This window comes from Phodopus roborovskii, unplaced genomic scaffold (assembly GCF_943737965.1).
Source record: "Phodopus roborovskii unplaced genomic scaffold, PHOROB, whole genome shotgun sequence".
NCBI classification, from domain to species: Eukaryota; Metazoa; Chordata; class Mammalia; order Rodentia; family Cricetidae; genus Phodopus; species Phodopus roborovskii.
This window is the reverse complement of record NW_026126624.1, coordinates 981,810-1,004,986: the sequence shown is the minus strand read 5'-3', so window position 1 is coordinate 1,004,986 and position 23,177 is coordinate 981,810. Positions and strand designations below refer to the sequence as shown.

General features: G+C 51.4%; 1 protein-coding gene across 2 annotated transcripts in view; it reads right to left on the bottom strand.

Annotated features, from left to right (window-relative positions):
- Positions 1-530: 530 nt before the first annotated feature.
- Rgma (repulsive guidance molecule BMP co-receptor a) overlaps positions 531-23,177 on the bottom strand; it is a 43,092-nt gene continuing 20,445 nt past the window's right edge. For both annotated transcript variants that reach the window (XM_051206527.1, XM_051206526.1), the window contains exons 3-4: positions 11,310-11,824; positions 531-2,961 (exon numbers count right to left, since the gene is read on the bottom strand). In XM_051206527.1, coding sequence (XP_051062484.1) covers positions 2,260-2,961; positions 11,310-11,824 — 1,217 coding nt within the window. In that variant the 3' untranslated portion in view covers positions 531-2,259. The remainder of the gene's footprint in view (positions 2,962-11,309; positions 11,825-23,177) is intronic.

The window sequence follows — 23,177 nt, the reverse complement described above, 5'->3', positions numbered from 1 at the left end:
TGGATGGCATGTGATCACAGCCAGTAGTCAACCTGGCTAGGCACAGGTGTGGACAACGGTCCTATTGAACTATGTCACTTGGTCCCTAGGCTGTGTATAGAAAAGATGCAGAGGAGGGTAACATCACTGAGTTGGGGCTGGGGCTCCTGGGCAAAGTGGGCTGGATAGAGCCATTATGGATCTCAGGCCAGCCCCTCTACTTCTCCAACTTTGTCCTAGAAGACGATCATAGCCCTTTGCGGTAGGACATTGGTTTGCTCCAATATTCCTAGAGCTAGGGACACTGGATTAGCCAAGACCTCCTAACTCCTCAAGATAAGGAAGAAAATTTGAGTCACAAAGGGCCACAGTCAATAAGCAGCTGCATCTCACACATCACAACACTTGGGCACACATTTGCACAAAGCACAGCTCATCTCGATCAATATACTTTGCTTCGGGAGAAATCTATCATCCAAGTCCACCTCTCCACCCTCCAAGGACCAAATTCTGTTCAGAAAACAAACTCCAACATCTCATCCAAAAGGAAATAACAAAACAAAACAAACTTTACTTGCATTTAGCCATTAATAAATAATTTACAGTATGTACATGCAGTGACACTCCACACAGGTCGCAGATTGGTGGACACAGTGAGGGGTCCCCACTTCCAAGCAGAACTGTGATCAAACACAACCAAAATAAAGTGCTTCAACTTTTTACTTCCAACATAGGGGTAGCTAAAAAACCAGCAGGGAGGAGGGGCTGGGCTGAGCCCTCCCAGCTACCCACGTGGTTTTGGCAGGGGTCAGGACCTCTGGGAGGGAGGGGCAGGTTCTGCAGCCTCCTGGCCAGTGTATGAGAGGTCCCTGGGGAGCAGCAGAGGGCTGCTGCAAACATTGAGTGGAGGGAGCTAGGGTGGGTGGCAGGGCCGCTGGCTGAGTGGCCGCCCATGGGGCCAGCTAGCTGCTCCACCATGCTGGTCCCTTGGGGAACTCTGGAACAGCAGCAGAGATGGGAATGGCTCTGGGCTCCAATGGCGGGCTTCTGGCCGTGTGGCCAGAGTTTAAAGAAAGTGTTAACGGGAGGAGATTCTGCCAGGGTACATGGTCTGGAAGGCTTCAGACACTGCTCTTCCCACCAAAAGATCCAGGCAAGAGGGCTGGGGGGAGGGGGGAGAGTGGAGCTGCTGGCCAGCAGTTAGGGAAGTTTAGGAGGCAGGTGAGGAAAGCAGAGGACAGGGCAGGCCGGCTGGCCCTATCCACTGGGTCTGCTGCTCATGCCCTGAGGCCCCAGGGCCCCTGCTGAGGGGCGGCAGGGGGAGGGGTGGGGGGCGGGAGGGGAGGGAGGGGATAGCAGGAACTGGAGGATCACTTCTCTGTTGAAACATTCAGAACCAAGCACTTAGATTTCTTAAGTGCAGTGGAGGAAGGTCAGAGGTTAGACCAGAGATGGGGATCTGAGCCAAAACACACTTTCCCTCCAACTGTGGGGCTCTGCAGGCAGGTGCCTGGGAATGGCCCCTTGAGCTCACATCCACGGTAGCCGGGATGTATGGGGCAGGGTTTGTGTGGCACTGGGTGGGAAGGAGAGCATAGCCTATTGACCACAAGGTTACATGCATCTGTTAAAGATGCTGGGCGAGGGCTCTCTGGGAATGTCATATTGCTAAGGAGGCCCTGCCTAGGGAAAGAACTGTATAGATGCTTCAGCTCCACTGACATGGTGGCTTGGGGTGTCCCCATGGGCTTAGTGTGTGCGAGTGTGCTTGTGTAACAGTGTGTGCGCATACGTGGGAGGGCACAGGAGGCCCCAGAGTAGGTGTGCAGCAGTCAGCCGGGCCTGTCTCAGTGCATTGTGAGGATGTGGAAGGAGCCAACTTTCCCAGTGTCTCTCTGGTAATGGGGGTGGGACTTCAGCTTATGGGGCTCTGGTTTGCACATTCACACGGTGGGGTCGGGGTGGAGGGAGCTGCTCTCCCCCTCACACAACTCTACTGTCACAAAAACACAGCACCAATCACCACAACCTTGTCACGTGCACTAAGAGAGAGAAGGGAGCTGTCCCAGGCCCTGAGCCCGCCCCCAGCCAAAGCATTTGAGGATGGCTCGGTACAGGCCATCGGCCATTTGGCCACCTCTGCTGCCGAGAACACTGGATCACAGGGAGCCCATCGGTTGGGCTGCACCCTGCCACTGACTTGGACCCTCACACAATGGAGAAGGCCCAAGGCTCCAGGCAGCATCTGCACCTCCCTCTGTATCCTATGTGGCCAAATGTCTACCACAACACAGGCAGCAGAGCCAGAAGCATGAGTGGGCCAAGGAGCACCTGGGGGGCCAAGGTAAACGCCGCTGCAGCCACAGCACCTGGCAGTTCCCGAGTCCTTTCAAACAGGTGCAGCTTGTCCTTGTTGGAGTGGAGCATCTTGCCATCCTCCAAGGCATAGTAGGCAGCCAGCGTGAAGTTCACATCACCAGTTGTGAGGAGGTCGAAGACACAGGCCTGGTAGTACAGGTCTTCTACAGGCAGTTTCTCCTTGCACTTGGCCACAGCTGTCTCATACGGGAATGTCTCGGGGGCCACAGGAGAGGGGCTGACAGCTGCCTGCCTACCAGGGCTTTCTGCGTTAGCACGGAAAGCCTGGAAGTCGATCTGCTGGTTGAGGGGGCAGCCCCGCAGGCAGAGGTAGAGGCCTTGGCTGTCACGGTCCTCCACAGCATTGACCACTTCCTCTGGCATTCTGACGGCAAAGGTCAGGTAGCGGCCCACCTGGCGTACAACGATGGTGGTGCCGATGTACTTGGCCTGGATCTCCACATGCTGGCCTGACACTTTCTCTGTGATCTTCAGGCTGTTGGCCCCATGTTTATCTCCACCATTCTTGGAGCCATCTGCAAAAGCAGATGGAAGTTCATCCATCTCAGCTTGGTACACTTTCTGGTCCACACACTCTTGGAAGTTCTTGAAGATAATAGTGAGCTATGGAGAAGGGGGCAGAGAAGAGTGGGTTAGGATTTGGGGAGGTGCTGTGGACTCTCCCTTCCCCGTAGTGGCCACAGTTCAATACCAACTACACTGCTGGACTCATAATATTTCCCCTTATAACGATCTTCTTTTTTATGATTGTTTTTTGTTCTTGCTTGTTTGTTTGTTTTTGAGACAGGGTTTCACTGTGTAGTCCTGGCTGTTATGGGACTCTCTCTGTAGACCAGACTGGTTTCGAACTCACAGAGATCCACCTGCCTCTGCCTCCTGAGTGCTGGGATTAAAGGTGTGCACCACCACTGCCTGGATTGTTTGTTTTTTAAATACTAAAATTCCTTAGAAAAACTTTAGTTCTCCACCCTAACTAGAAAAACCAGCTCATCCACTATAGAGAGAGGTGAACCACAAAGGTAAAATAAAAATAAAGTTAAAATTAAAAGGTCCACTTAAGAATAAAAGGTCATTAGTTCACTATGTCAGGCTAAAATACTGCTCCCCCAAACATCAGACACTAATTCATTCCAACTCCTGAGTGTGGCATATGGGGCTTGGTAGATGTGACCGGGTTAAGGACAGTGAGGTAGAGACATCCTGGATTATCTGTGTGGGCTCAAGGAAAATCACAAGTGTCTGCAGAGGTAAGACACATGTCAAGGGAGACACAGGCAAGAGGAAAGGCAACGTGACTAGGAAAGTAGCGATGAGAAAGGCAAAGGCGGCGCAGCCACAGCCAAGGGATGGCAGCAGCACCAGATGCTAAAAAGCTGGGAAGGGACAGCCCCTCCGGCATTGACAACCTTGTATGGAGCCTACGGGCAGGTAGGATTACACACTGCAATCCTCAGAGAGATGAATGGGCAAAATCCACACAAGCGAGGACAGAGGTCATGACCCCAAGGCAATTTTGGGGGTCACTTCAACTGGGGAGGAGGAAGAACAGGGAAAGGAGGAAGATGGTTGTCAACCACAAAAAAAGCCGGAGGCTTCAGGCTGTGTGTACAGCTCCCAAGCAGGCCACAGCAGGGCCTGCTCCATTTCCAAATGGAGCCTGAGGGGCTGCTTCAGGGGAGGCAGGCGGCTGGGTAGGGCCAGCAGTAAGTGTCCTGAGAGCCTGACACTCCCTGTGTTTGGCATTCCAGGCACTACAGTTATTATTCTTGGTTTCCTGTGGCATTCCAAGGGCAGGTAACACCCCCAATTTTACAGATGCCCAGAGAACAGCAGTAATTTGTCCAAGGTCATACAGTCATAGAAGGCATGGCTGGATGTTTTGGGTTTCTAACCTCTTGGGCGGCAGTTCTCAACCTGTGGATTGTGACCCCTTCGACAAACCTTTATCTCCAAAAAAAAAAAAAAATTTTTTTAAAGAAGCAACATTTTATACGTGTGTGTGTGTGTGTGTGTGTGTGTGCGTGTGTGCGCGTGTGTGTGTGTGTGTGTGTGTGTGTGTGTGTGTGTGTGTATTGTAGGTCTGCAGGCCAGGAGAGGGCAACAGATTTCACTATAGATGGTTGTGAGCCATCGTGTGGTTGCTGGGAATTGAACTCAGGACCTCTGGAAGAGCAATCAGTGCTCTTAAACTCTGAGCCATCTCTCCAGACCAACCCCCCCCCCCAAATTTTCATTATGATTCTTAACAATAGCAACATGACAGTTATGAAGCAGCAACGAAACAATTTTATGGTGCGTGGGGGTCACCACAACATGGGGAACTATAAAGGGGCGTGGCATTAGGAAGGTTCAGAACCACTGCTTTGGGGTCTTACTGCCACTAGTCCATAGGGCAGGATGCTGGGCAGCTTGGGAAGGGGCTGAGTGTGGTTTTCTTGCCCTGTCCTCCTGGTTGAGATGTCTGGCTGTTTTCCAGGGAGGATGCAAAGCTGGAGACAGGAACAATCCCATGGAAAGGATGGCCACCTCCTACTGGAGCTGCTAAGAACCAGCTGCTTAGCTGTGGGAGAAGGTGGCCTATGGTTGTGCAGGTACCCAGAGTTGTGCAGGCTCCTTGTCACCCCTCCATTGTAGTATTGGCCCTTCCCAGGCGCAATTACCACTCTCCTCTCTGCACAACGCTCACTCCTCATGGAGAGGGAGGAGACCCTGCTTCCACTTCTACCCCAGAGGTTCTGCTGGTTTAAGGGAGCCAGGAAAGGGAAGCAGGTTGCTGATGGCACATGGGGCCTGGCTGAGGCTGGATGGTCTTCCTGCCGGCTTAGGAGGTTTGTGTGGCAGCAGAAAGGGACATGATGACAGCCTAAGAAGGCTCACAGGGTCAAGGGCAATACTGGGGGTGCTCAGGGCATCTCTGTTCCAGTAAGTATGAGGACCAGAAGCCACAATCATTGCTTGGGTGGGGACCAGAAGTAGAAGAATTAAAGAACCTAGGCTCAGAGAGTCACCGAAAGTCCAGCCAGCCAGGAAGGCCAGATGTGGTGACTGGGGGTGGGGTTGGGGGGGTGCCAGGAAATGCCTGGCTGCAGCTCCAGATGGCCACATCTGCAAAGAACCTAGGAGGTCCAGGTAAGCAGAGGGTCCTCAGGCCAGGGCAGTGGAGTCTAGTGGTTCCTGAGCACCTTGGGTTGAGCATGGGGACGAGGGTTCAGAGCTCTTGGAGCAGTCCCTCGGCTCAGCACTGTCCTGTTCTGTGGGTTCCTCATGCTAGCCAGGTAGTAGATGATGACAGTCAGGGGTCCTGGGACCCGAGAAGACATGGGGCCCACAGGCAGAGGGGGTGGGAGGACATTAGTAGGGTCATTAGTCAGGCTACATGAGACTCTCAGGCTTTTTTAGAAATAACTAAAAATCAAACCAAAATAATAACAACAAAACCCTAAACAACAACCCCCCCACTCCAATGAACCAACCCAACTCCAAAATCTTTTAGATTCTATTTGTAGAATACAGTCTGGACTAGATCATGCTAATACTTCTCTTCTGACATTAAGAGAAACAAGAACTTTCCCATGGCTATGTTAGCTAGGGTTCGTGGTGGGGTGCACCTAGATGATGAGACACTGCCATTCTATTGCTCTGTGAGGGAAAGGCTGAGGAGGTCTGAGTCCCCAGAGTGTGAGCCCAGTAGGCACTGGCCACACAGTTTCTGAAGCATCAGACTCCATTTCCTGTTTCCTTCCAAGGCTCCCATTTCTAGTATGCACCGGAATGTCAAAGGAGGCTGGAACCTGTCCCTACTGCAGGGCCGTAAGCCTCGGACCACGTGAAAATGCAGTTCCTCTCCTGTCCCGGACCTAAGAAAATGGGGACTTCATACAGCTTAGCTTCCCCCTTTCTTCCCAGCCAACAGCTTGTCCACTGTGGCTGTGGTGTGTGGAGGTACCTGCAGGGATAGAGGTGGCCCAGCCAGGGTGGTCTGGGAAGTGGGTGGTCCTGCCATTGGAGGGAGGGCAGGGAGAGGGACGCTGGTGTTCTTGTTTTATGTGCAAGGCCACACAGTCATGGATAAGGGGGCTCCTGCCTTCCAAGTGTCACCAGTCTCCACCAAACAGGAAAGGCTGGTTTAGGCTGGTTTGGCTTGAACCGCCATCTCTCTTGGAGACAGCCTCCTGGAAGGCTGACAGGCTGCCTCACTCCCAGCACTGTGCCAGGGACGCAACCACAAGTAACAACATGAAGGGGCCCGTCGAAAGCCCGGCGGCCGCCTGCCAACCCACCATGCATGGGTGACTCTGCTTTTGGTATCCTCCTTCTCAAAGGGGCCCCTGAACTTCTCAGTGCCTGCCCCAAAGAGGAGGGGGAGGAAGAGAGAGAGAGGAGGGAGGGAACATAATATAACAGGTTTCTCAGTGCTTGGGGGAAATAAAACAAGGGTGACGGTAGGTGAGATAGAGAGCCGAGTTCCTAACCTCAGAGCCTCAGTTTCTTTGCCTATAAAGTGGGCACAACCAGTCAAACTGGGAGGAGGCAGCGGAGAGGGATGCTGACCTTTCTGTAGAAAATCCTATCTCGATTGCCCTTGAAGACAGAGGGAAGAGGGGCCAGAGGGCTAATGGCAGTGCCCTGGGAACGTACAACCATCCTAGGTGAGGCCTTGTATACATGGCCAGACAGGGTGAGCGAGGCCACCAGCTGGGGAAGTCTGCAGGGGTGGTGTTGGGGGGCCCAGGGGAGTGGACACAACTGGGACTTGGGTCTAAGCTCTGGTGAGATGTCCCCAGGGGCCATACTGCTTTGGGGACAAAAGTCTCTTACATCCCTTCCCTCCTATGTTCCCTGTCCCTTCACAGTCATCTGGGGACTGCCATTGCCATCTAGGGCCATCTCAGTGGCAGACCCTCCCAGCTCCCCCGGCAGAGCCAGAGCCAACGTGTCCTGCTGTCCTAGCACCCTGTGTTGGGCTGTGTGCATGAGCTAGGAGCTGTAGGGAGGGCACAGCATGGCACTGAGAGGTGGGCATGAAGGGAGAGTCCATGTTGCTGGATCAGAGAGAGCACACATACACTTGGGGAGCAAGAGGCTCCAAGAACAGGCAGAACACCAGGGCAGTGGAAATCGGCCACTGAGGTAGCTAGCTCATCTGGGGCCCACAAGGCTCCCGGTCTGCTCTGAGTCTTGAGTTTGGCTTGGCTGCACATACCAACACTGTCACTGTCTAGTCTTTAGCAGAGCCAGGCTGATGGGGTCTGAGAGTTGTCTGCCTGCTGAGATCAAAGGTCTGGGTCACAGAGGAACGGCTGGTCTGGTCAAGCTTGGCCACACAATCTCATGCCATTCTGGAAAGCTCCATGTTGCTCTGGGTTGGGAAGGCCTTCCATTCTAGCTCAGGTATTCCTTTGGTGCCAAGAGCCTTGCATTAAGCCTGAATTAGAGCAGGCATCTGAAAGGTAGGCAAGGGATCCACTGAAGCCCAGAAACAAATAAACAATTAACTTCTGAGGTGTGTGGGCAGCTCTACCATGCCGAGGGCTGGAGTCTAGGTATACCTCACCCCTGTGTTTGAAGGCTAGGCACATTGCCTCACAGTACACTGCCTAAGTTCCAAGGTGGCAGAGGTCCAGGCCCTGCCTCCCTCATCATGCACAAGTCTGTGTTCGAGCTCCGCTGTCTCATTGGGTGATCACGCCTTCCTAGGTCAAGAGGAGCAGCAGCTACCTGGTCCCTTCCTTTCTGTATCCTCAGATCTCCCAGATGCCAGCCTTCAGGAGCCTACTGCATGGGGCAGGGACACTGGGTCTCTTCCAGACCCGGGGGTTGCTGCATTTAGAAAGCCACTGCCACAGGCTCCAAGCATTAATTTATCTTGGCTCTGGGGAAAGAGGGTGGTTAGCAGCTGAAAACTGCAGGAAGGTGTTTGGATCCTTGCCTGGGGCACCCTTAAGTCTATGTGTGTGTATGTGCGCATGTGTGCTGTGTGTGTTGTGTGAGTATATGGGGTGTGTGTGTGGTGTATATGTGTGGTGTGTATGGTGTGTGTGTATGGTTTGTGCATGTGTATGGTGTGTGTGTGTATGTGTGTGTGAGTGGTGTGTGTGTGGTATGTGTGTATGGTTTGTGTGTGTTGTGTTGTGTGTGTGTGGTATGTGTGGTGTGTGGTGTGTGTGTGGTGTGTGTGTGTTGTGGTGTATGTGTATGGTGTGCATGTGTGGTGTGTGTGTGTGTGTGGTGTGTGTGTATGGTGTGTGTGTGTGTGTGTGTGGTGTGTGTGTGCTGGGTAGAATGCTCTGGCCTCGGACCTGCTGCCTCTAGGCATTGTGATCTGGTACTATGAACCTGATAGGGTAACCATGGTGAAGACCCACTTGCTTACTACCCGGTAGGAGGGCCCAGAAAGAGAACTCCTCTGGTAGGTCAGGGCCACCAGAGCAGCAGGAAGTGGTAAAGACAGAGCATTTTTTCTGGTTGCCAGGTCACCTCACTGTCCTCTTCTAGGGTGTGGCAGGGAGAGAAGGAACAGAAACAGCCTTGTGGGCCAGTCTGGCACAGCCTAGCACGTGGTCTTCCAACACATTCCTCCTGGGGAAATAGACCCACCGTCTCCTAGCCAGCTTGGAAGCCCCAGGGGGCTCTGGTGACAGGGCTGGCAGCACACAGGGACCAGGCACTGAGGAGGGCAGACATGTCCCCACTGCCTCCTCACCTTGGTATCTTACCTCCTAATAAGTCTAAGATCACTGCAGACCTTCCCCTCTCCCAGCAGAAGCAATCTGGGCTTGGTAGGAATGTCCCTTGCCTGGGAAGTGGGGCTATGTCTCTTAGCTGTCTTTGGCACTGGTTGGTGAGCAGGACTTGAGACCTGTTACCCAGACACTAAGCCCTCCTTGGACTGGAGAATGAGTCCTTCAGCTGGCTCTGTGGCAGTGGAGAACATGCCAGGCTCAGCAGTTGGTCCTGGCCGAGGTCAAATCCCGGTGTGGTGTTTCCTACCAAGTACATTTTGGGTGGGGAAGTCCCTGAGCCTCCTAAACCTCCTGTTCTGTCAAAAGGACTTATATTAGTCAGACAGGACTGGCCCCAAAGATGAGAGAGCTTCTAGATGACCCCTGGAATATTCTGTGAGGCCGGGCCATACTCCATTCTGTCTTCTTGCATCCCAGGTGCTCCAGGCTCTCTTCGCCTATCAGTGCCCAGATAAGTCAAGAAGACACAGGGCAGGACTCTACCCAGCAGCTGTTCATCCATCTTATCCCACAGCCCTGGCCTCGGAACCTACATAACAACTACCAAAGGACTTTTTTGTTTATCTATTTTTGTTGAGATAAGGTCTCATATAGTCCAGGCTGCTCCAAGTTCATCATGTCAGCAAGGGTAACCTTGAACTAATGATCCTTCTGCTCCATTTCCTGAGTCCTGGGATTTTAGAGATGTGACACCATATCCAGTTTTATGTGATGCTGGGACTGAAGGCTAGGTAAGCAATCTAACAACTGAATTACATCCCCAGACTCCACTGGGGGCTCAAAAACAAAACAAAAACAAAACAAAACAAAAAAAACCCCAAAACAAAAAACAACCCAACTAACCAATGTAAAGAAATAAAGGCCAACCCCATCCCAGAGAGTCAGTGGGTCAGCGGTCAAACCAGCCAGGAGGGGTGAATCCATCCTGGGTGAGGGGTGCAGAGAGTAGTACTGTCACCTTCTACAACTGCTGCATTTACAAATGCAGCTGCATGACTGGGTTTTATCATGTTTCTACCAAGACAGAGTCTGGGGATGAAACTACTCCAAAGGCTTGGGAATAAGTATTTTGGGAATATTTCTGAACTTTGTCCTATGCTTGTATGTGAAGTGTACTTGATTCTATGGATGTGTGGAGGTCAGAGGTCAATATAGGTTCATTGCTCAATTCTCCGCTTTCCTTTCTGAGATGGGTCTGGTAGAAATTGAAGCTCAGTGATTTAGCTAGAGTGCCTGGTGAGAGAGCCCCGGGGGCTTTCTGTCTCTGCCTTCGCAAGGCTGGGATGACAGGCACATGCTGCCAGCTGGCTTTGCATGTGGGTGCTGGGGATCTAAAAGTCCTCGCAGTTGTACAGCAAGCACTTTATTGACTGAGCCATCCCCTGAACTTTCGGTTTTAGAACTGTAAGGATGGCAGGAAATCCATTTCACACATCTGCGTGGCACATTTGTACACACTTAAGCACACATGTCAAGAGGTTTCCCAAACACTTACCATCACTGTACTCAACTCACATAGAGATCGCTTTTCTTACCTGTGCTATGCTAGGCTATTCTTATTCTATCCTGCCTAATTAAAGAGTATATGTGTTTAGGGCTAAGCACTTGGAACTAACCTATTGGGGGTTCATCCCCAAGAAGCCCGAGTCTCCCTTTCTCTTAGCTATTGATGGCCTGTATACACACAACACTAAATGGACTCAGTAGGCTGTGTATCATATAATACAAAGTGTGTGTGTGTATGTGTATGTATGTAATATATACATATAGATACACACACACACATATATATATGTCACAATAATTATAAGAGGTCAATAATTTGAGAGGTAATGGGATGGACAGGAATTGGATCGGGGAGAGAGAGAAAGGGGTAGGAAAGATATAAGCACAGTACTCATGTATGAAATACTTAGAAAAGTTAAACAAACAAGCAAATAGACATGATGTATTTTATAGGCTGATTTCTGACATCAGAATAGGGTCTCACAACTCCCTTGTGAACACTGTCTACAAGTCTGAGAATACAACACCAGAGACAAAATACACAGTTGCTAAGTTGGTCCTGACAAGGAATGTTCAGAACATTTCTTTCTAAACCTCTTTACTGGGAATAAGAACCCAGGGGGCTGGAGGAACCCTGGGGCCAGCAAAGCCTGAACAGTGTGACCCTGCAGGCCTGGCTCATCCTTGCCATATACCCCTTACCTTGCTGGTGGCGGTGGCGGCAGAGCCCGGTAGCACAGGTGTGTTGGTGACTTGCACGTTCAGGTAATTATTGTCGATGAGTGGCCAGGCACCTTGCACCTTGCAGGTCTGGAAGTGGTCTGTGAAAGTCCTGAGGTGCGGGTCTCCAAAGAGGCCACAATGGGTATAGTTGGGGGCAGCTGAGTGTTTGTGGAAACTCTTCTCATAGTGGCAGATCTCGGGGCTATCCGAGCGTTCCTGGCTGTCCCCAGCTGGTGGGAGCGTGCGTAGGCGTGGCTGTGAGGTGGGGCCATCCTTGGAGCAGTTGTGCTGGCTCATGAGGTCCTCTATGCCATGGACAGCTGAGTGGTAAGCCAGGTCGCCCCGGCAGGTGCGGGCTGTCCGCCGCGTGCACAAGGCGTAGGTACGCAGGGCCGCACAGAACTCCGGCACGTCGTCAGAGGCAGGGGCGTGGCTGCCTGATGTGGCACTCCAGAACTCAGAGTTGCACTTGAGAATCTTGCAGGGGGTGATGGCTATGGAGAAGAACAGACGTGCCATCATGTTGGGACCCTCTTCTACAGACCTCTGTGGGTTAGAAGTGCTGGGTGACCTCACCTAAGATGGTGCCACCTATAATACATGTCCACTGATAAGTGAACTGTGGAGTAACTGGTCCTACCTAGCCTTCCAGATTCTTTTGTATAGCCTGCTATGGCGAGGAGGGTCCAGGCACACAGACCAGACCACAGAAAAGGGCCAGCATTTGCATTTAGCAGGACGGTGATTGTTGACCAACCATCCTTGGGGGAAAAAAAAAAGCCAATCCACAAGAAAGAAAACAAACAAGGTACTCACTTCATGGCTTCCTCCAAGAATTCTAACAAGAAGCCACAGAAATGTGATAGCCATTTAAACCCTACTCTTAAATACGTGTCCCCCTCCTGCCACCATGAGACCTTGCAAAACTCATTTGAAATAAGGAATAACAATAAGGCCTACTGTGTGAGTGTGTTGAGTGTTAAGTAACTTATCACATACAGCTGTTGGGCCAAGAGCTCTTGCTCACCACAGCTGTAAGTGTGGTGCTGGCCTTATCAATCAATGCATTCCCCGGTCCCTCCACCAGGGCAGAATAATGACACAATACCAAACTGACTTAAGCTTTTCCTGGGGGAGCCTTCCTGGCACAGAGGACTACACCTACCACAGGTCTCAGACCTCACTCTCTGGAGGTCCTGGGTCCTGCCTCTAGCTGACCAGCTCCCGGGGACTGTTTCTCAGGGTGGGCAGGGAGCGCCATTAAATCCAATCCATGTGGGCTGCTATGGTGATTGTACCCTGCCACAGAGGAACTGGTATCCTGGGTCATCTCTCCTTCCTGCAGTCTGGGAAGTGGATGGAAAATTACCTTGAATCTGCTCTAGTTTTATTATTTATGAGCGTGTGTTTGTGTGCATGCGCGCCTGCCACGGCTTACACGTGGAAGGCAGTAGACATCTTTGCGCGAGTTGGTTTTTGCGTTCCACCTTTCTGAAGCAGGATCTCCAGCTGTTTGTGCGATGCTTCCTGCTCCAGGTTTGCTGGCCCATGAAATCCCCCCATCTTTACTTCCCACCTCTCCACAGTGGTGCACTGGCATTGCAGACCTGTGTGTGACTGTGGAGCTTTTTGCATGGGTTCTGGGGATTGAACTCAGGTTGTTAGGCTTGCATGTCAAACACTTACCCACTGAGCTGGCTGGCTGGCAAGTAAAAAGTCATTCACAAACCCTGAGGCCTTAGAAATGGCCATGTCTGAGAACTGCGGCTTTAACATACCTACATCTTGTATCTATCCTTACCTGGCCTTCTAGATTCTTCCATGAAATCTACCGTGACCACGATTGGTCAGACACACATCCATGCGGTGGGGGAGGGGGGGAGATCGACATTTCTATGCAGGCCCCAGGATAAAGGGGTCTGGAGATCCAGCCAGAAGGCTGAGGGTCCCAGCCCAATACTGGCAAGAGAAGTATCTGAGAGAAAGGGGCCTTGCTCTAGCTGCCCCAGGCCTGGAGTAACTTGGTCTATAACCTTGGAAAATTCAGGCTGTTTCATTCCTGTTGGATTTCCCTTTAAAAATCAAGCTTCACATCAAAATGGGAAGAACTCTTTGAGGGTAGGCTGATGGGAACACTTATGCTTCCCAGCAGGGTCCCCTGGGGACACCCTAGCCTGTGATGTGTGCCTGCTGATTTCCTATGGAGCTCAGGCCTACTCAGGGAATAGAGTGCTTGCACCCTGCTCCTAAAGGGGTCTGTGCCATGAGTGTGTGTGGTGGTCTGAGTGAGTATGGTCCCCATGGGCTCATATATTTGAATGCTTAGTCACCAGGGAGAAAAACTGTGTGGGAAGGATTAGGAGGCGTGGGCTTTGGAGTTTCAAAAGCCCGTGGCAAATCCAGTGTCTCTCTTTGCCTGCTACTAGCTGATCAGGAAGTAAAGCTCTCAGCTACTGCTCCGGTGCCTGTCTGCTTCCGGCCAGGATGATCATGGACTCACCCTTCTAACACTGTAAGCAAGTCCTCACCTAAAAGCTTTCTTTTCTAAGATGTGCTCCTGAAATCTACAACCTGTGGTGCTCGAGGGCCTGGCTGGTGGCTATGGGAGCCCTGTGAGTCCCCTCCAGATGGAGGTGGGTGAGGCACAGGGACACACAGGAAGTGTGTGGCCACCTGCCCTTCACCTTGGCTCCAAGGGGTCCGAATGCTGGCTTGCCATCCTGCTGTCTCAAAAAAGCACCACAGATATGGAGTCTGTCTTGACTGGAAACTACACTTGGGTTCATTTCCCCTCACTCTCACCATGCCGGAAGGAACAAAGGATGGAGGCTCTTGACTGTCCAAACCCACACCCTCCTTCAAGGCTGATGTCTCCAAATGAGGCTGGCTTCACTGCTGTGGCTGACGGCAATGCAGGTCCTAAGCCTTCCAGTAGCTCCCTATTCCTGGGTAAACTACAGGACCCTAAGTGGACTTCTTTGTCCCATCTGCTCTACTTCTTAGCCATGTGGAGAACGTTCTCTATGCTATTGCACCTCACCCCTCCCTCATTTCCTTCCTGGGTTCTCTTTATAAGCAGCCATTTTCAATGGAGGTATCACCCAGTCAGGTATCAAAGGTCTAGGCAGATTTAGCCTCACATACTCTGTTCTTCCAACACTTCATAAACCCGTTTCCAAGGTAACCCAGGCCTGGCATCATCCCCTTGTCTTTGAAGAAAGATAAGTTATTAATCAAGAAAGGTCAAGTAAGCTCTTGTCCCCCCGCCCCAAGCCTGGGTGACCCATGCCCCAGCCTGATTCAGGACACCCATTTCTGCCTCCACAACTCCATTGTTCCTGAAGTTTCATGGCACCCCAAAGTACCACCTCCACTTGGAGGATGGAGGGGCCAGAAGGGCTGGGTCCTGAACTTGAGAAGTCTGTTTTATTTCTGCTAGCGAGACAATGAAGAAACCTTGGGTTCTGTGCAAGAAAGAAAAATGGGGATACTTGTGATTTCTCCCACACCGAGTGATGGGGGAAGGAACAGGCTAGGGGGTGGGTGTCAGCAAACAGCAAGTGACAGATTTGTACCACCGCCGATATCTAGTTAGTCTCACAGAAATGGGAGCCACAACTTAGGGGGCATCTTGGGTTTGGAGCAGGGCCAGAGGTGCTGACTAAGCAAAGCCTGCAGAACTCCAGGAAAGAGATTTGTGCTGTTAACTTTGTTCAATCGTCATTAACATTACTAATGTGACTTGAAGGTTTAGCATGCGCCAGATGTGTACATGTTGCCTTTAATTCTGCAATGGTGCCAGAACCCTCAATGGACAGGCAAAAACGGTGCACAGGGCAGGGTGTACCCACAGCTCTTTCTCAGTCCCCAAACTGCTGTCTCCCCCTCGAAAACCAAACTGCTTTCATCTTGGGCCTTCACTACTACCCTGGAGGCAGGAATTTTTTATCTTCATTTTACCAGTGGGAGGCCTCAGGGGGTGGAGCTGCCCTCGGTCACAAAGCCACAAGAGTGCTTCAGATGTGCACTGGTCCTGGGACTGTTTCTATGTCCCCTCCTCTCTCTCTCTCTCTCTCTCTCTCTCTCTGGTGTATGCATGCATATGGTATTTGTATGCAGCTATCTCCCACCCCCGTGTTTGTGTGCCCACGCATGCAGGGTGTGTGTACGTGTGTGTACAGAGTGTGTATGCATGTGATGTTTGTCAGGTATTCTATCTTACTTTTTGGGGACAAGGTCTCTCCCTTAACCTGGAACCTGATGTTCTGGCTGGACTGGCTAGCCAGCAAGCCCCCAGGATCCACCTGTTCACATCCTCCCAGACTGGGGGTGGTGGGGTGGGGGTGGGGGACCACAGACACACTCTACTGTGCCTGGCTGGTGTTTGAATACCATGACCTCAGGTCCTCAAGCTCACACAGCAGGCACTTTATCTACTGACCCATCTCCTCAGCCTCATTCCGTGCTTTTCAAACGTGCATTCACTACAAGTCCTTCCTCGAGATGCTATCTGAGATAACAGTTCCCCAAGGCCCCAAAGCTATGCCTGTTGCCCTGCCTGGTTCTGTTGTCACCACATAAATTGATTCTGCGCCCTCCCAGCAGGAAGGCTTGTGCAGGGCTGCTGGATATAGATGCTGCTGAGAAATGACCTATCTCTGACTCTTGAGGTTCTCCCTGCTGCCCCAAAAGCTAGCTGAGACCTCAAGCTAGCCTTGAGAATCCTCACATTAGAAAAAGGGTTCAACTCTCCCACTGTGGAAGGAGACACGAGAGCTCAGGGCAGGGCAACAGTCTGCAAGACGATATTGACAGTGAAAAGTTGGGGCCAGAGGTGAGTGTGCCTAGTGAGCGCCCTCTGCTGCCCTTTTCAGATGAGGTGGGTGTGCCCAGTGAGTGCCCTCTGCTGCCCTTTTCAGATGAGGTGGGTGTGCCCAGTGAGTGCCCTCTGCCGCCCTTTTCAGATGGGAACATGACTCTCTGGAGTCTGTCAGCCTGAAGTGATGTACATACAGCTGCCATTTCTTCAGGATCTTGGGGAGGGGTCCTCGAAGATGCCAAGACTGGACTCAGCAGTAAGCCGAGAAGGCCCTGACCTCCAGAGGCATCAGCCTGCAACCCATGTCCACTGTACTAAATCACCAACTACAGGCCTTAGGGGTCAGGGACCTATAGGCAACCTGGCCCCGCATCAAAAGCAAAAGCTGTGGGGTTCCCTATCAGAAGTCCCCCAAAGGCTGCTTTTTTTTTTAAATGCGATATATATGTATTTCACACATACATTTAAGCAAGAGATTCCAGGCAGTAATCTGGGACTTCTGAGGCCAGTCTTCATGGACAGTAAAAGCATTTGACAGTGTGCAACAAATCTTATAGCAGCTTGTGTAAACAAGGGGGAAGCCAACCTTTCTGAGCAACTTCCTCAATGCTCTGTGCATAGCAGAAAGGGGTTCATTGTGCCACAGTGGCGAGTTACGTAGTTCTTTCTGGGTACCACACATAAGAAAGTGGCCTCACCTCACCCAGGGGCCAATATGCCCAGAGTGAAGATGATTAGCTACTGTCCTAAGAACGTCAACTGGACAAATAGGAGAATCCAGAAACTTGAGTGGAACCAGCCAGAAATTCCTGAACTTGTCCTAAAATCCCAGGATGCAAGGCAGAGGGCTTGGCTTAATAGGTGGGGCTAAGGTTAATGTTTGCAGGACAAGGTGGGCTTCCAGACCAGACTGGGTAGAGGGGGCCCCTGGTGCTCAGCTTGGGATGTCCAGCAATCACTATTCATTGACTTCCGACTGGGCCAGCAGAGCCCAGGCTTCAGTATAAACCACTTCGCCCCCAACACTTAGATGATGGACTCAAGAGGTCCATGCTGGCCTTAAAGTCACCATGTGCTGAGGCTGGCCTTGAACTTCGGATCCTACTGTTTGCATTTCCCAAATGCCAGTAATTGCTGGTGGGCACCACGCTTTGTAGTGCTCACTTTTTAAGGTATACCAAGAAGACTTAGAACATGGGGGCCTGACACCTTCAGTTGTTCCCAAGATACACACCTTTGCTAGGGCAAGCAGGCTCTTCCTGTTGTGGACACTTCCAGCTGCCTCTCAGGGAGTTCCCTCTATGTCCCTTTTTAGAGCCACACGGACCTAGGCTAAAATGTAACCACCCTACATTTGTCATACACTGCGGTGCACCCAGGCTTCTTGCTGGTGCTGCCTTCGCTGGCCTGACCTCTGAGAGCCTTAAGTAGCCCGTCCAGCTTCCATGCCTCTAGAAGGTGGCTTCACTTGCCTGTCAATCTCCCAAGCACAGGGTCTCCTCATCTTTACCCTGACAACCCTCACCTCCAAACTCCAGTTAAAGCATAGTGTGAGGTTTCAGGTGTCATGCCCATCCCACCTTCTTTTAAACACCAGTGCCCAATTTTGTCTCTGGTGGAAACCTGGGACTTCCACACATTCAGGGTTCAGGGAGCATGTATTTGCCCATAGCTGGCCATTCACATTTTTGAGACAGCTTCACAGTGCCTGCCTTCCTTGTAGACTGAGCCATGGTCGAGAGGGAAGCTGGCTCAGTTTCATCAGACTTAAGTTATTTTCTGTGGATGGCGACCAACACATCTGCGAAACAGAGAGGGAATGCGAGCATCTCGGAACACCAAACCAGCAGGATGAAAAATATCTAAGTACCGGTACAGCCACTGCTGCGTTTGTTGCGGAGTCCTCCTTTGAACTGCTAATCAAGCCCAATCTTTCAGAATAATAGCCTGCTTATTACCACCCTGTTTGCATGACAAAGCATCCCAATAAAACTTATTTTGTCGGGGCCCAGAGGGGGTGTGAAGGATCAACCCTGAGAAAGGAGTCTTAGGAATGTGGCGAGTCGCTCCAGGGCCAGAGCCCAGGAATAAAGACAATGTAATTTGCCACCAAGAAAAGCCCAATAGACCAATAAATTACCCGCGTGCAAAGGGATTAGATCAGGTTTCAGGGGCCTAGGGGGAGGGGCAGGGTAAGATGGGAGGGAGACGGCCATGCCTTCTCTTAAAGCGGTACGGATCCCTTAGAATACAAGCCCCAGGGCCAAGATGTTTTCAACTCTGCTTGCACAGTGACTGAACTGATTTACTCACTCAGAGTTCTGGATCCTGCCGTATGCTGGGCATGTGATGAATGCTGTCCTCAGAACACACTCCGTGCTTAGGTGGGACTGACCTTACTAACTCCTGGAGTGTTTTGTCCGAGTTTGGAAGGAGGCATGATGGAAGGAAGCAGAAGTTTCCCTGAGATGGACGAGAGGCAAACTACTGGCTGGGTAGTGAGCAGCCTGAAGAAAATCATCAAGAAAACATAGCCCAACTGGGAAACCAGCATTGGACCAACCCAGACCCCCTTAATGTGGGTCTCAGTTAGAAGACCTGGGTAGTTTAAGGAACTTCTGACAGTGGAATCAGGATGTATCCCTGGTGCATGAAAGGACTTGGGAGAATGTTCCCCATGGAGGAATACTCCCTTAGCCTAGAGGCAGGAGTGAGGGCCTAGTCCCTACTCCAAATGACTTGACAGATTTTGATGATTCCCTCCTGGAAGGTATTACCTTCCCTGTGGAGTGGGTGGGAGTGGGATGGGAGGGGGGTCAGAGAGGGGTATGGGAGGGAGAGGGAACTGGGATCCATGTGCAAAATAAGAAAAATTTTACATACACACATACATACATACATACATACATACATACATACATACATACATAAGAAAATATCGCCCAACTTTAAATCACTGTCCTTTGCTGGGTGGAGCAGGAATCCTTTAAATCCCATCTGTGGCATCCTCCTAGAATCTGCCACCAGGGGGCACTAGATGAAAAAGGGAAGGCTGAAGGTAGGTAGGGACAGGTTTTCCCCTGCCGACCCTCTACAGTTCTTCCCCCTGGGGTCCTTTGGCTCCAGCCTCCAGTGTCTTTGCCTACGTGCAACTCTGAGGTACTAAGCCCAGCAGGGCAGCTCCTTTGTCACTCTGGCCCCTGCGGTGGAAGCTGTTTCCTGCTGTGTTTCTCAGTGCCTCTCAGCTTTTAGGAACCTACCTTATGAGTCCCCAAGCTCTCAGCTCCCTTGGTGGAAATGCCTGAGGGAGGGGGAAGAGAGTTCACTTTGCTGGCAGGCCTACAAATGAAATGCCTGCCTGATGATTTCGGCCAGTGAGCTGTGGCAGAAAGCCTCCGTGGCAGCATCAGAATACTGTTCTAGTAAGCAGTGTAACTTAAGAGGTAATAGTCCCAATTAGGCCACGGTCGAGTAGAGGAAAGGAGGGCGATCCGCTATAGGAAGTCTCCCAGCCTCGGGCAGAGGCCCACCTGGTCTGGAGAGCAGACCCCTCTGGGAACAGGCCTCAGAACCCTGATGAAGTGGGTGGGGATAGAACACCAAGTAGGAGTGCCAACTGCTCCCTCTGAGCAGGAGCCCTGAGCAGAGCCTGGTTCTCCTGCAGATACTAGTTCCACAGCAATGCACTTTGGTGTACTGTAGGGGCAGGGTGGGTGTGGGTGTTATGGGACAAGAATGGACGCCCGAGGCTGCCTGCTGGCGTCACTCCTGCAGGAATTTCACTCAATCATCCTGGCGTAAACACCCAGGTGTTTGGCCTCAGATACCGAGAGGGACACACCCAGAAGACTAGATTTTTGGCCAGGTGCTGCACACTCTACCTCACCTAACCCATCACTGCAGCCAAAGGGGAACATGGCTCGGGTGCGACATTCCTGGCCCAGGCTGCCTAAGGGCCCCAGAGCTGCCACTCCACTACAGTGTGACTCCCACCCATTAGCTACACTGGGAACTGTCCCAGCTTCCTTCGGAGCCTGGTCAGACATGGCTGGGTGCAAAAGGGGGAGCTTTTAGGCAAACCTCAGGTGACCTAGGAAGAGAAGGCGGAAACACTGGGGAGCTGGGCCGTGGGTGAACTCACTGCCTAGCTAGCTTGAGGAGGTGGCTGAGTACCACTCCCAGATCTGGGGCAGGGCAGCACTGCCCCCTCAGTCACACCCAGCCAGGGCTGCCCTGCCTCAGCCTCCACACATGCCAAGTTGCTACAAGCACCCTTGTTGAGTGCCAAGGAGAAGGGCACACCTCAGCTTTCCAAACAGGTCACCCTCCTCCGGCTTCCACGGGAGCCATGTGAAACCAGCTCCCAGGCATCAGGGTGGCGTGAAAGCTCTGAATGTACCCTCTAGTGGGAGCCCACAGGCAGCCTGGCAACCAAAGGCTGAGAGCATGTCTGTGTAACAGGGGCCCATGGGGTCAAGCAAAAGGACAAGTCCCCCACACCAGGGCACCAGGTCGGAGGTATGGAAGGTAATGGAGCTGCAGGTGAGAGATGTGGCATTTCGGTTTGGAAGCAGGACCCCTGAAGTGACAGACAGCCTCACATCCTGACTGCCTCTGTGATGCAGAGCTTTTTTCTGCTCAGCAGAAAAAAGCAGGTGAAAACACCGTTGAGAAGAAAAGAAAAAACAACCTACTGTTGAGGTACATTTTCTCTCCCTCCGGCCATCTGCGGGTGCTGGAAGGGCACATGCCAGGCTGGTACCCGGGTGGCAGGCACAACCCTGCAGTTCTTTCTGAATGGGCTGGGGTGCACAGACAGCCCTGCAGTAAGTGTCTAGGTGTCCCAGTGCTTTGTCAAATAGGACACACAATAAGAACATTAGTAAACTCCCTGCAGGCCTGTCTTCCTGACCAGCAACAGCGCCTTCTTCCTCTCTGGGTCACAAAGTTAGAAAATGGCCAAGCACAGGACGGGTCTTTGGAAGCAGAGGAAGCAATGCATGTGTGAAAACTGGGGGGGGGGTCACCCTTCATTCTGCTGCCCAGTGTCGGAGACTCAGTTCTTTCTTACCCAACCCCACATCTTAAGCAGATGCTCAGCAGCAGACTTTAACAACTGTGTTTATCCAAATTCTGGAAAGGGCAGGAGTCTGGCACCGGCTATTGGGCTGGGCTTGGTAACTGCCTGTGTAATGCCATGCAAACCCTTCTCATCAGGGATGATGCTTTCTGAGGACTTTCTTTAGTTAAAGCAGCTACTGGAGACTCCAGACATCCTGTGGTCATGCAAGCCACAGAACTCTTAAAATGATTTTCCTCCTCCTCCACACAACAATATCTGTGAGAGGGAATTATAAAGGTATTATGTCTTAAAGGAAGCTGTTAAATGATAATTAGGAACTGTCCATGAGAGGCCAGACTTTTGGGCTTTTAATTCCCTTTTGGTCTATGGATTTTAAAAAAATGCCTACTCCTTATATGATCAGAAACGATATTTGGGGGAAACTTAGGGTGAATGGGGGTCTTTGTCCTTTGAACAAAAGCTAGAATCAAAAGACACACACACACACATACCTACCTACCTCTCTTACACACACACACACACACACACACACACACACACACACACACACACACCCCTATCTACCTCTCTTTGGGCTTTGTAGCTTCTAGAAATATCCTGGAAGTGCTTGGGATATGAGGAGGGGAGGAAGAGAAGGGCAGAAAATGGCTCCCACCTTTAACACACAGAAGTGAAAACGGAGAAGACAAAAACCCAAGCCTGTGTGAGTCCATGAAGCCAGGGGGACACACAGCCCTGTGAGGCTAAGGTGACAGGTGACTTGTACTACACACACAGTAGGTTGCATTGAATTTGGACTTTGGGCAGGGGGGTGAGTCTTTATCTTAGAACTGTGTGGTACAAGACAAGGCATAACACATCCCATGGGAGAAGGTGTTGGGATACAGAGAGGAGGAGGCTGGGATGTGCTGGGTCCTTTGGAAATGAGGTTTGGTAAGAGTATAGGACCAGAAATCGGAGATGCCTTTCCTGGATGCTGTAAAGAAGACCACAAGACTCTGAATATGGGATTGGAGTGGGACACCAAGGCAGGTCCCGGGGTTGTTCATGCTGTGGCTGAAGCAATGTGACGACTGAAAAGGCACAGGAAGGACTCCTAGATCTAGGCCATTAGCCTACACGGAGGCCGACTCCCGAACTCACCTCCTTTGGGGTGACTATCAGCAATCCCCCAACCCTGAGAGCCTCACCTTCCAGAGACCCCTTTCCTCTCTCTCCAGTGTACCCTCAGAGTCTAAAGGGTCAGAGGAACTCTAGGTCTCCATATCTGTACTCTTCCAGGAAGCCAACCATCTGCCCCTGTCATACTCTGGCTGCCAGGCACCTGCCTCTTGTAACTGAACATCACTTTGTTCCCTCTTCTGTGTCCACCCCCACCCCCGCATCCCAATTCACATGCTAAAACCGAATCCTCTAAGTGCTGGTATTACACAGATGATCCGGGACCTTAGGAAGCGATCATGTCACGGGAGTAGAGCCCTCATGAAAAGGACGTGAGTGAATCAGCTTTCCATTCCTTCTGCTTTGGGGGGACCTGGTAATAAGGCACAGGACACATGGACTAGAAAGGACTTCTCACCACAGTTGGCTAGTTCCTTGAACTCATTTTCTAGCCTCCACAGCCATCACCAAAGTCTGTCATTTGTAACCCTCAAAATCTATGGTATCTTGTTATAGCAACTGAAATGGGCTAATACATTCTCCTTTTGGGACACAAAGTCTAACTAAGAGACACAACACTGCTGTATATGGGAAGCGGGCTTACTTAAGTTACATATTCTTACATAGCAATTCAGTTAAAAATATTCTCATCTCGAGGCTTGAGAGATGGCTCAGAGTTTAAGAGCACTGGCTGTTCTTCCAGAGGTGTTGAGTTCAATCCCCAGCAACTACATGGTGGCTTACAACCATCTACAATGAGATCTGATCTGGTGCTTTCTTCGGG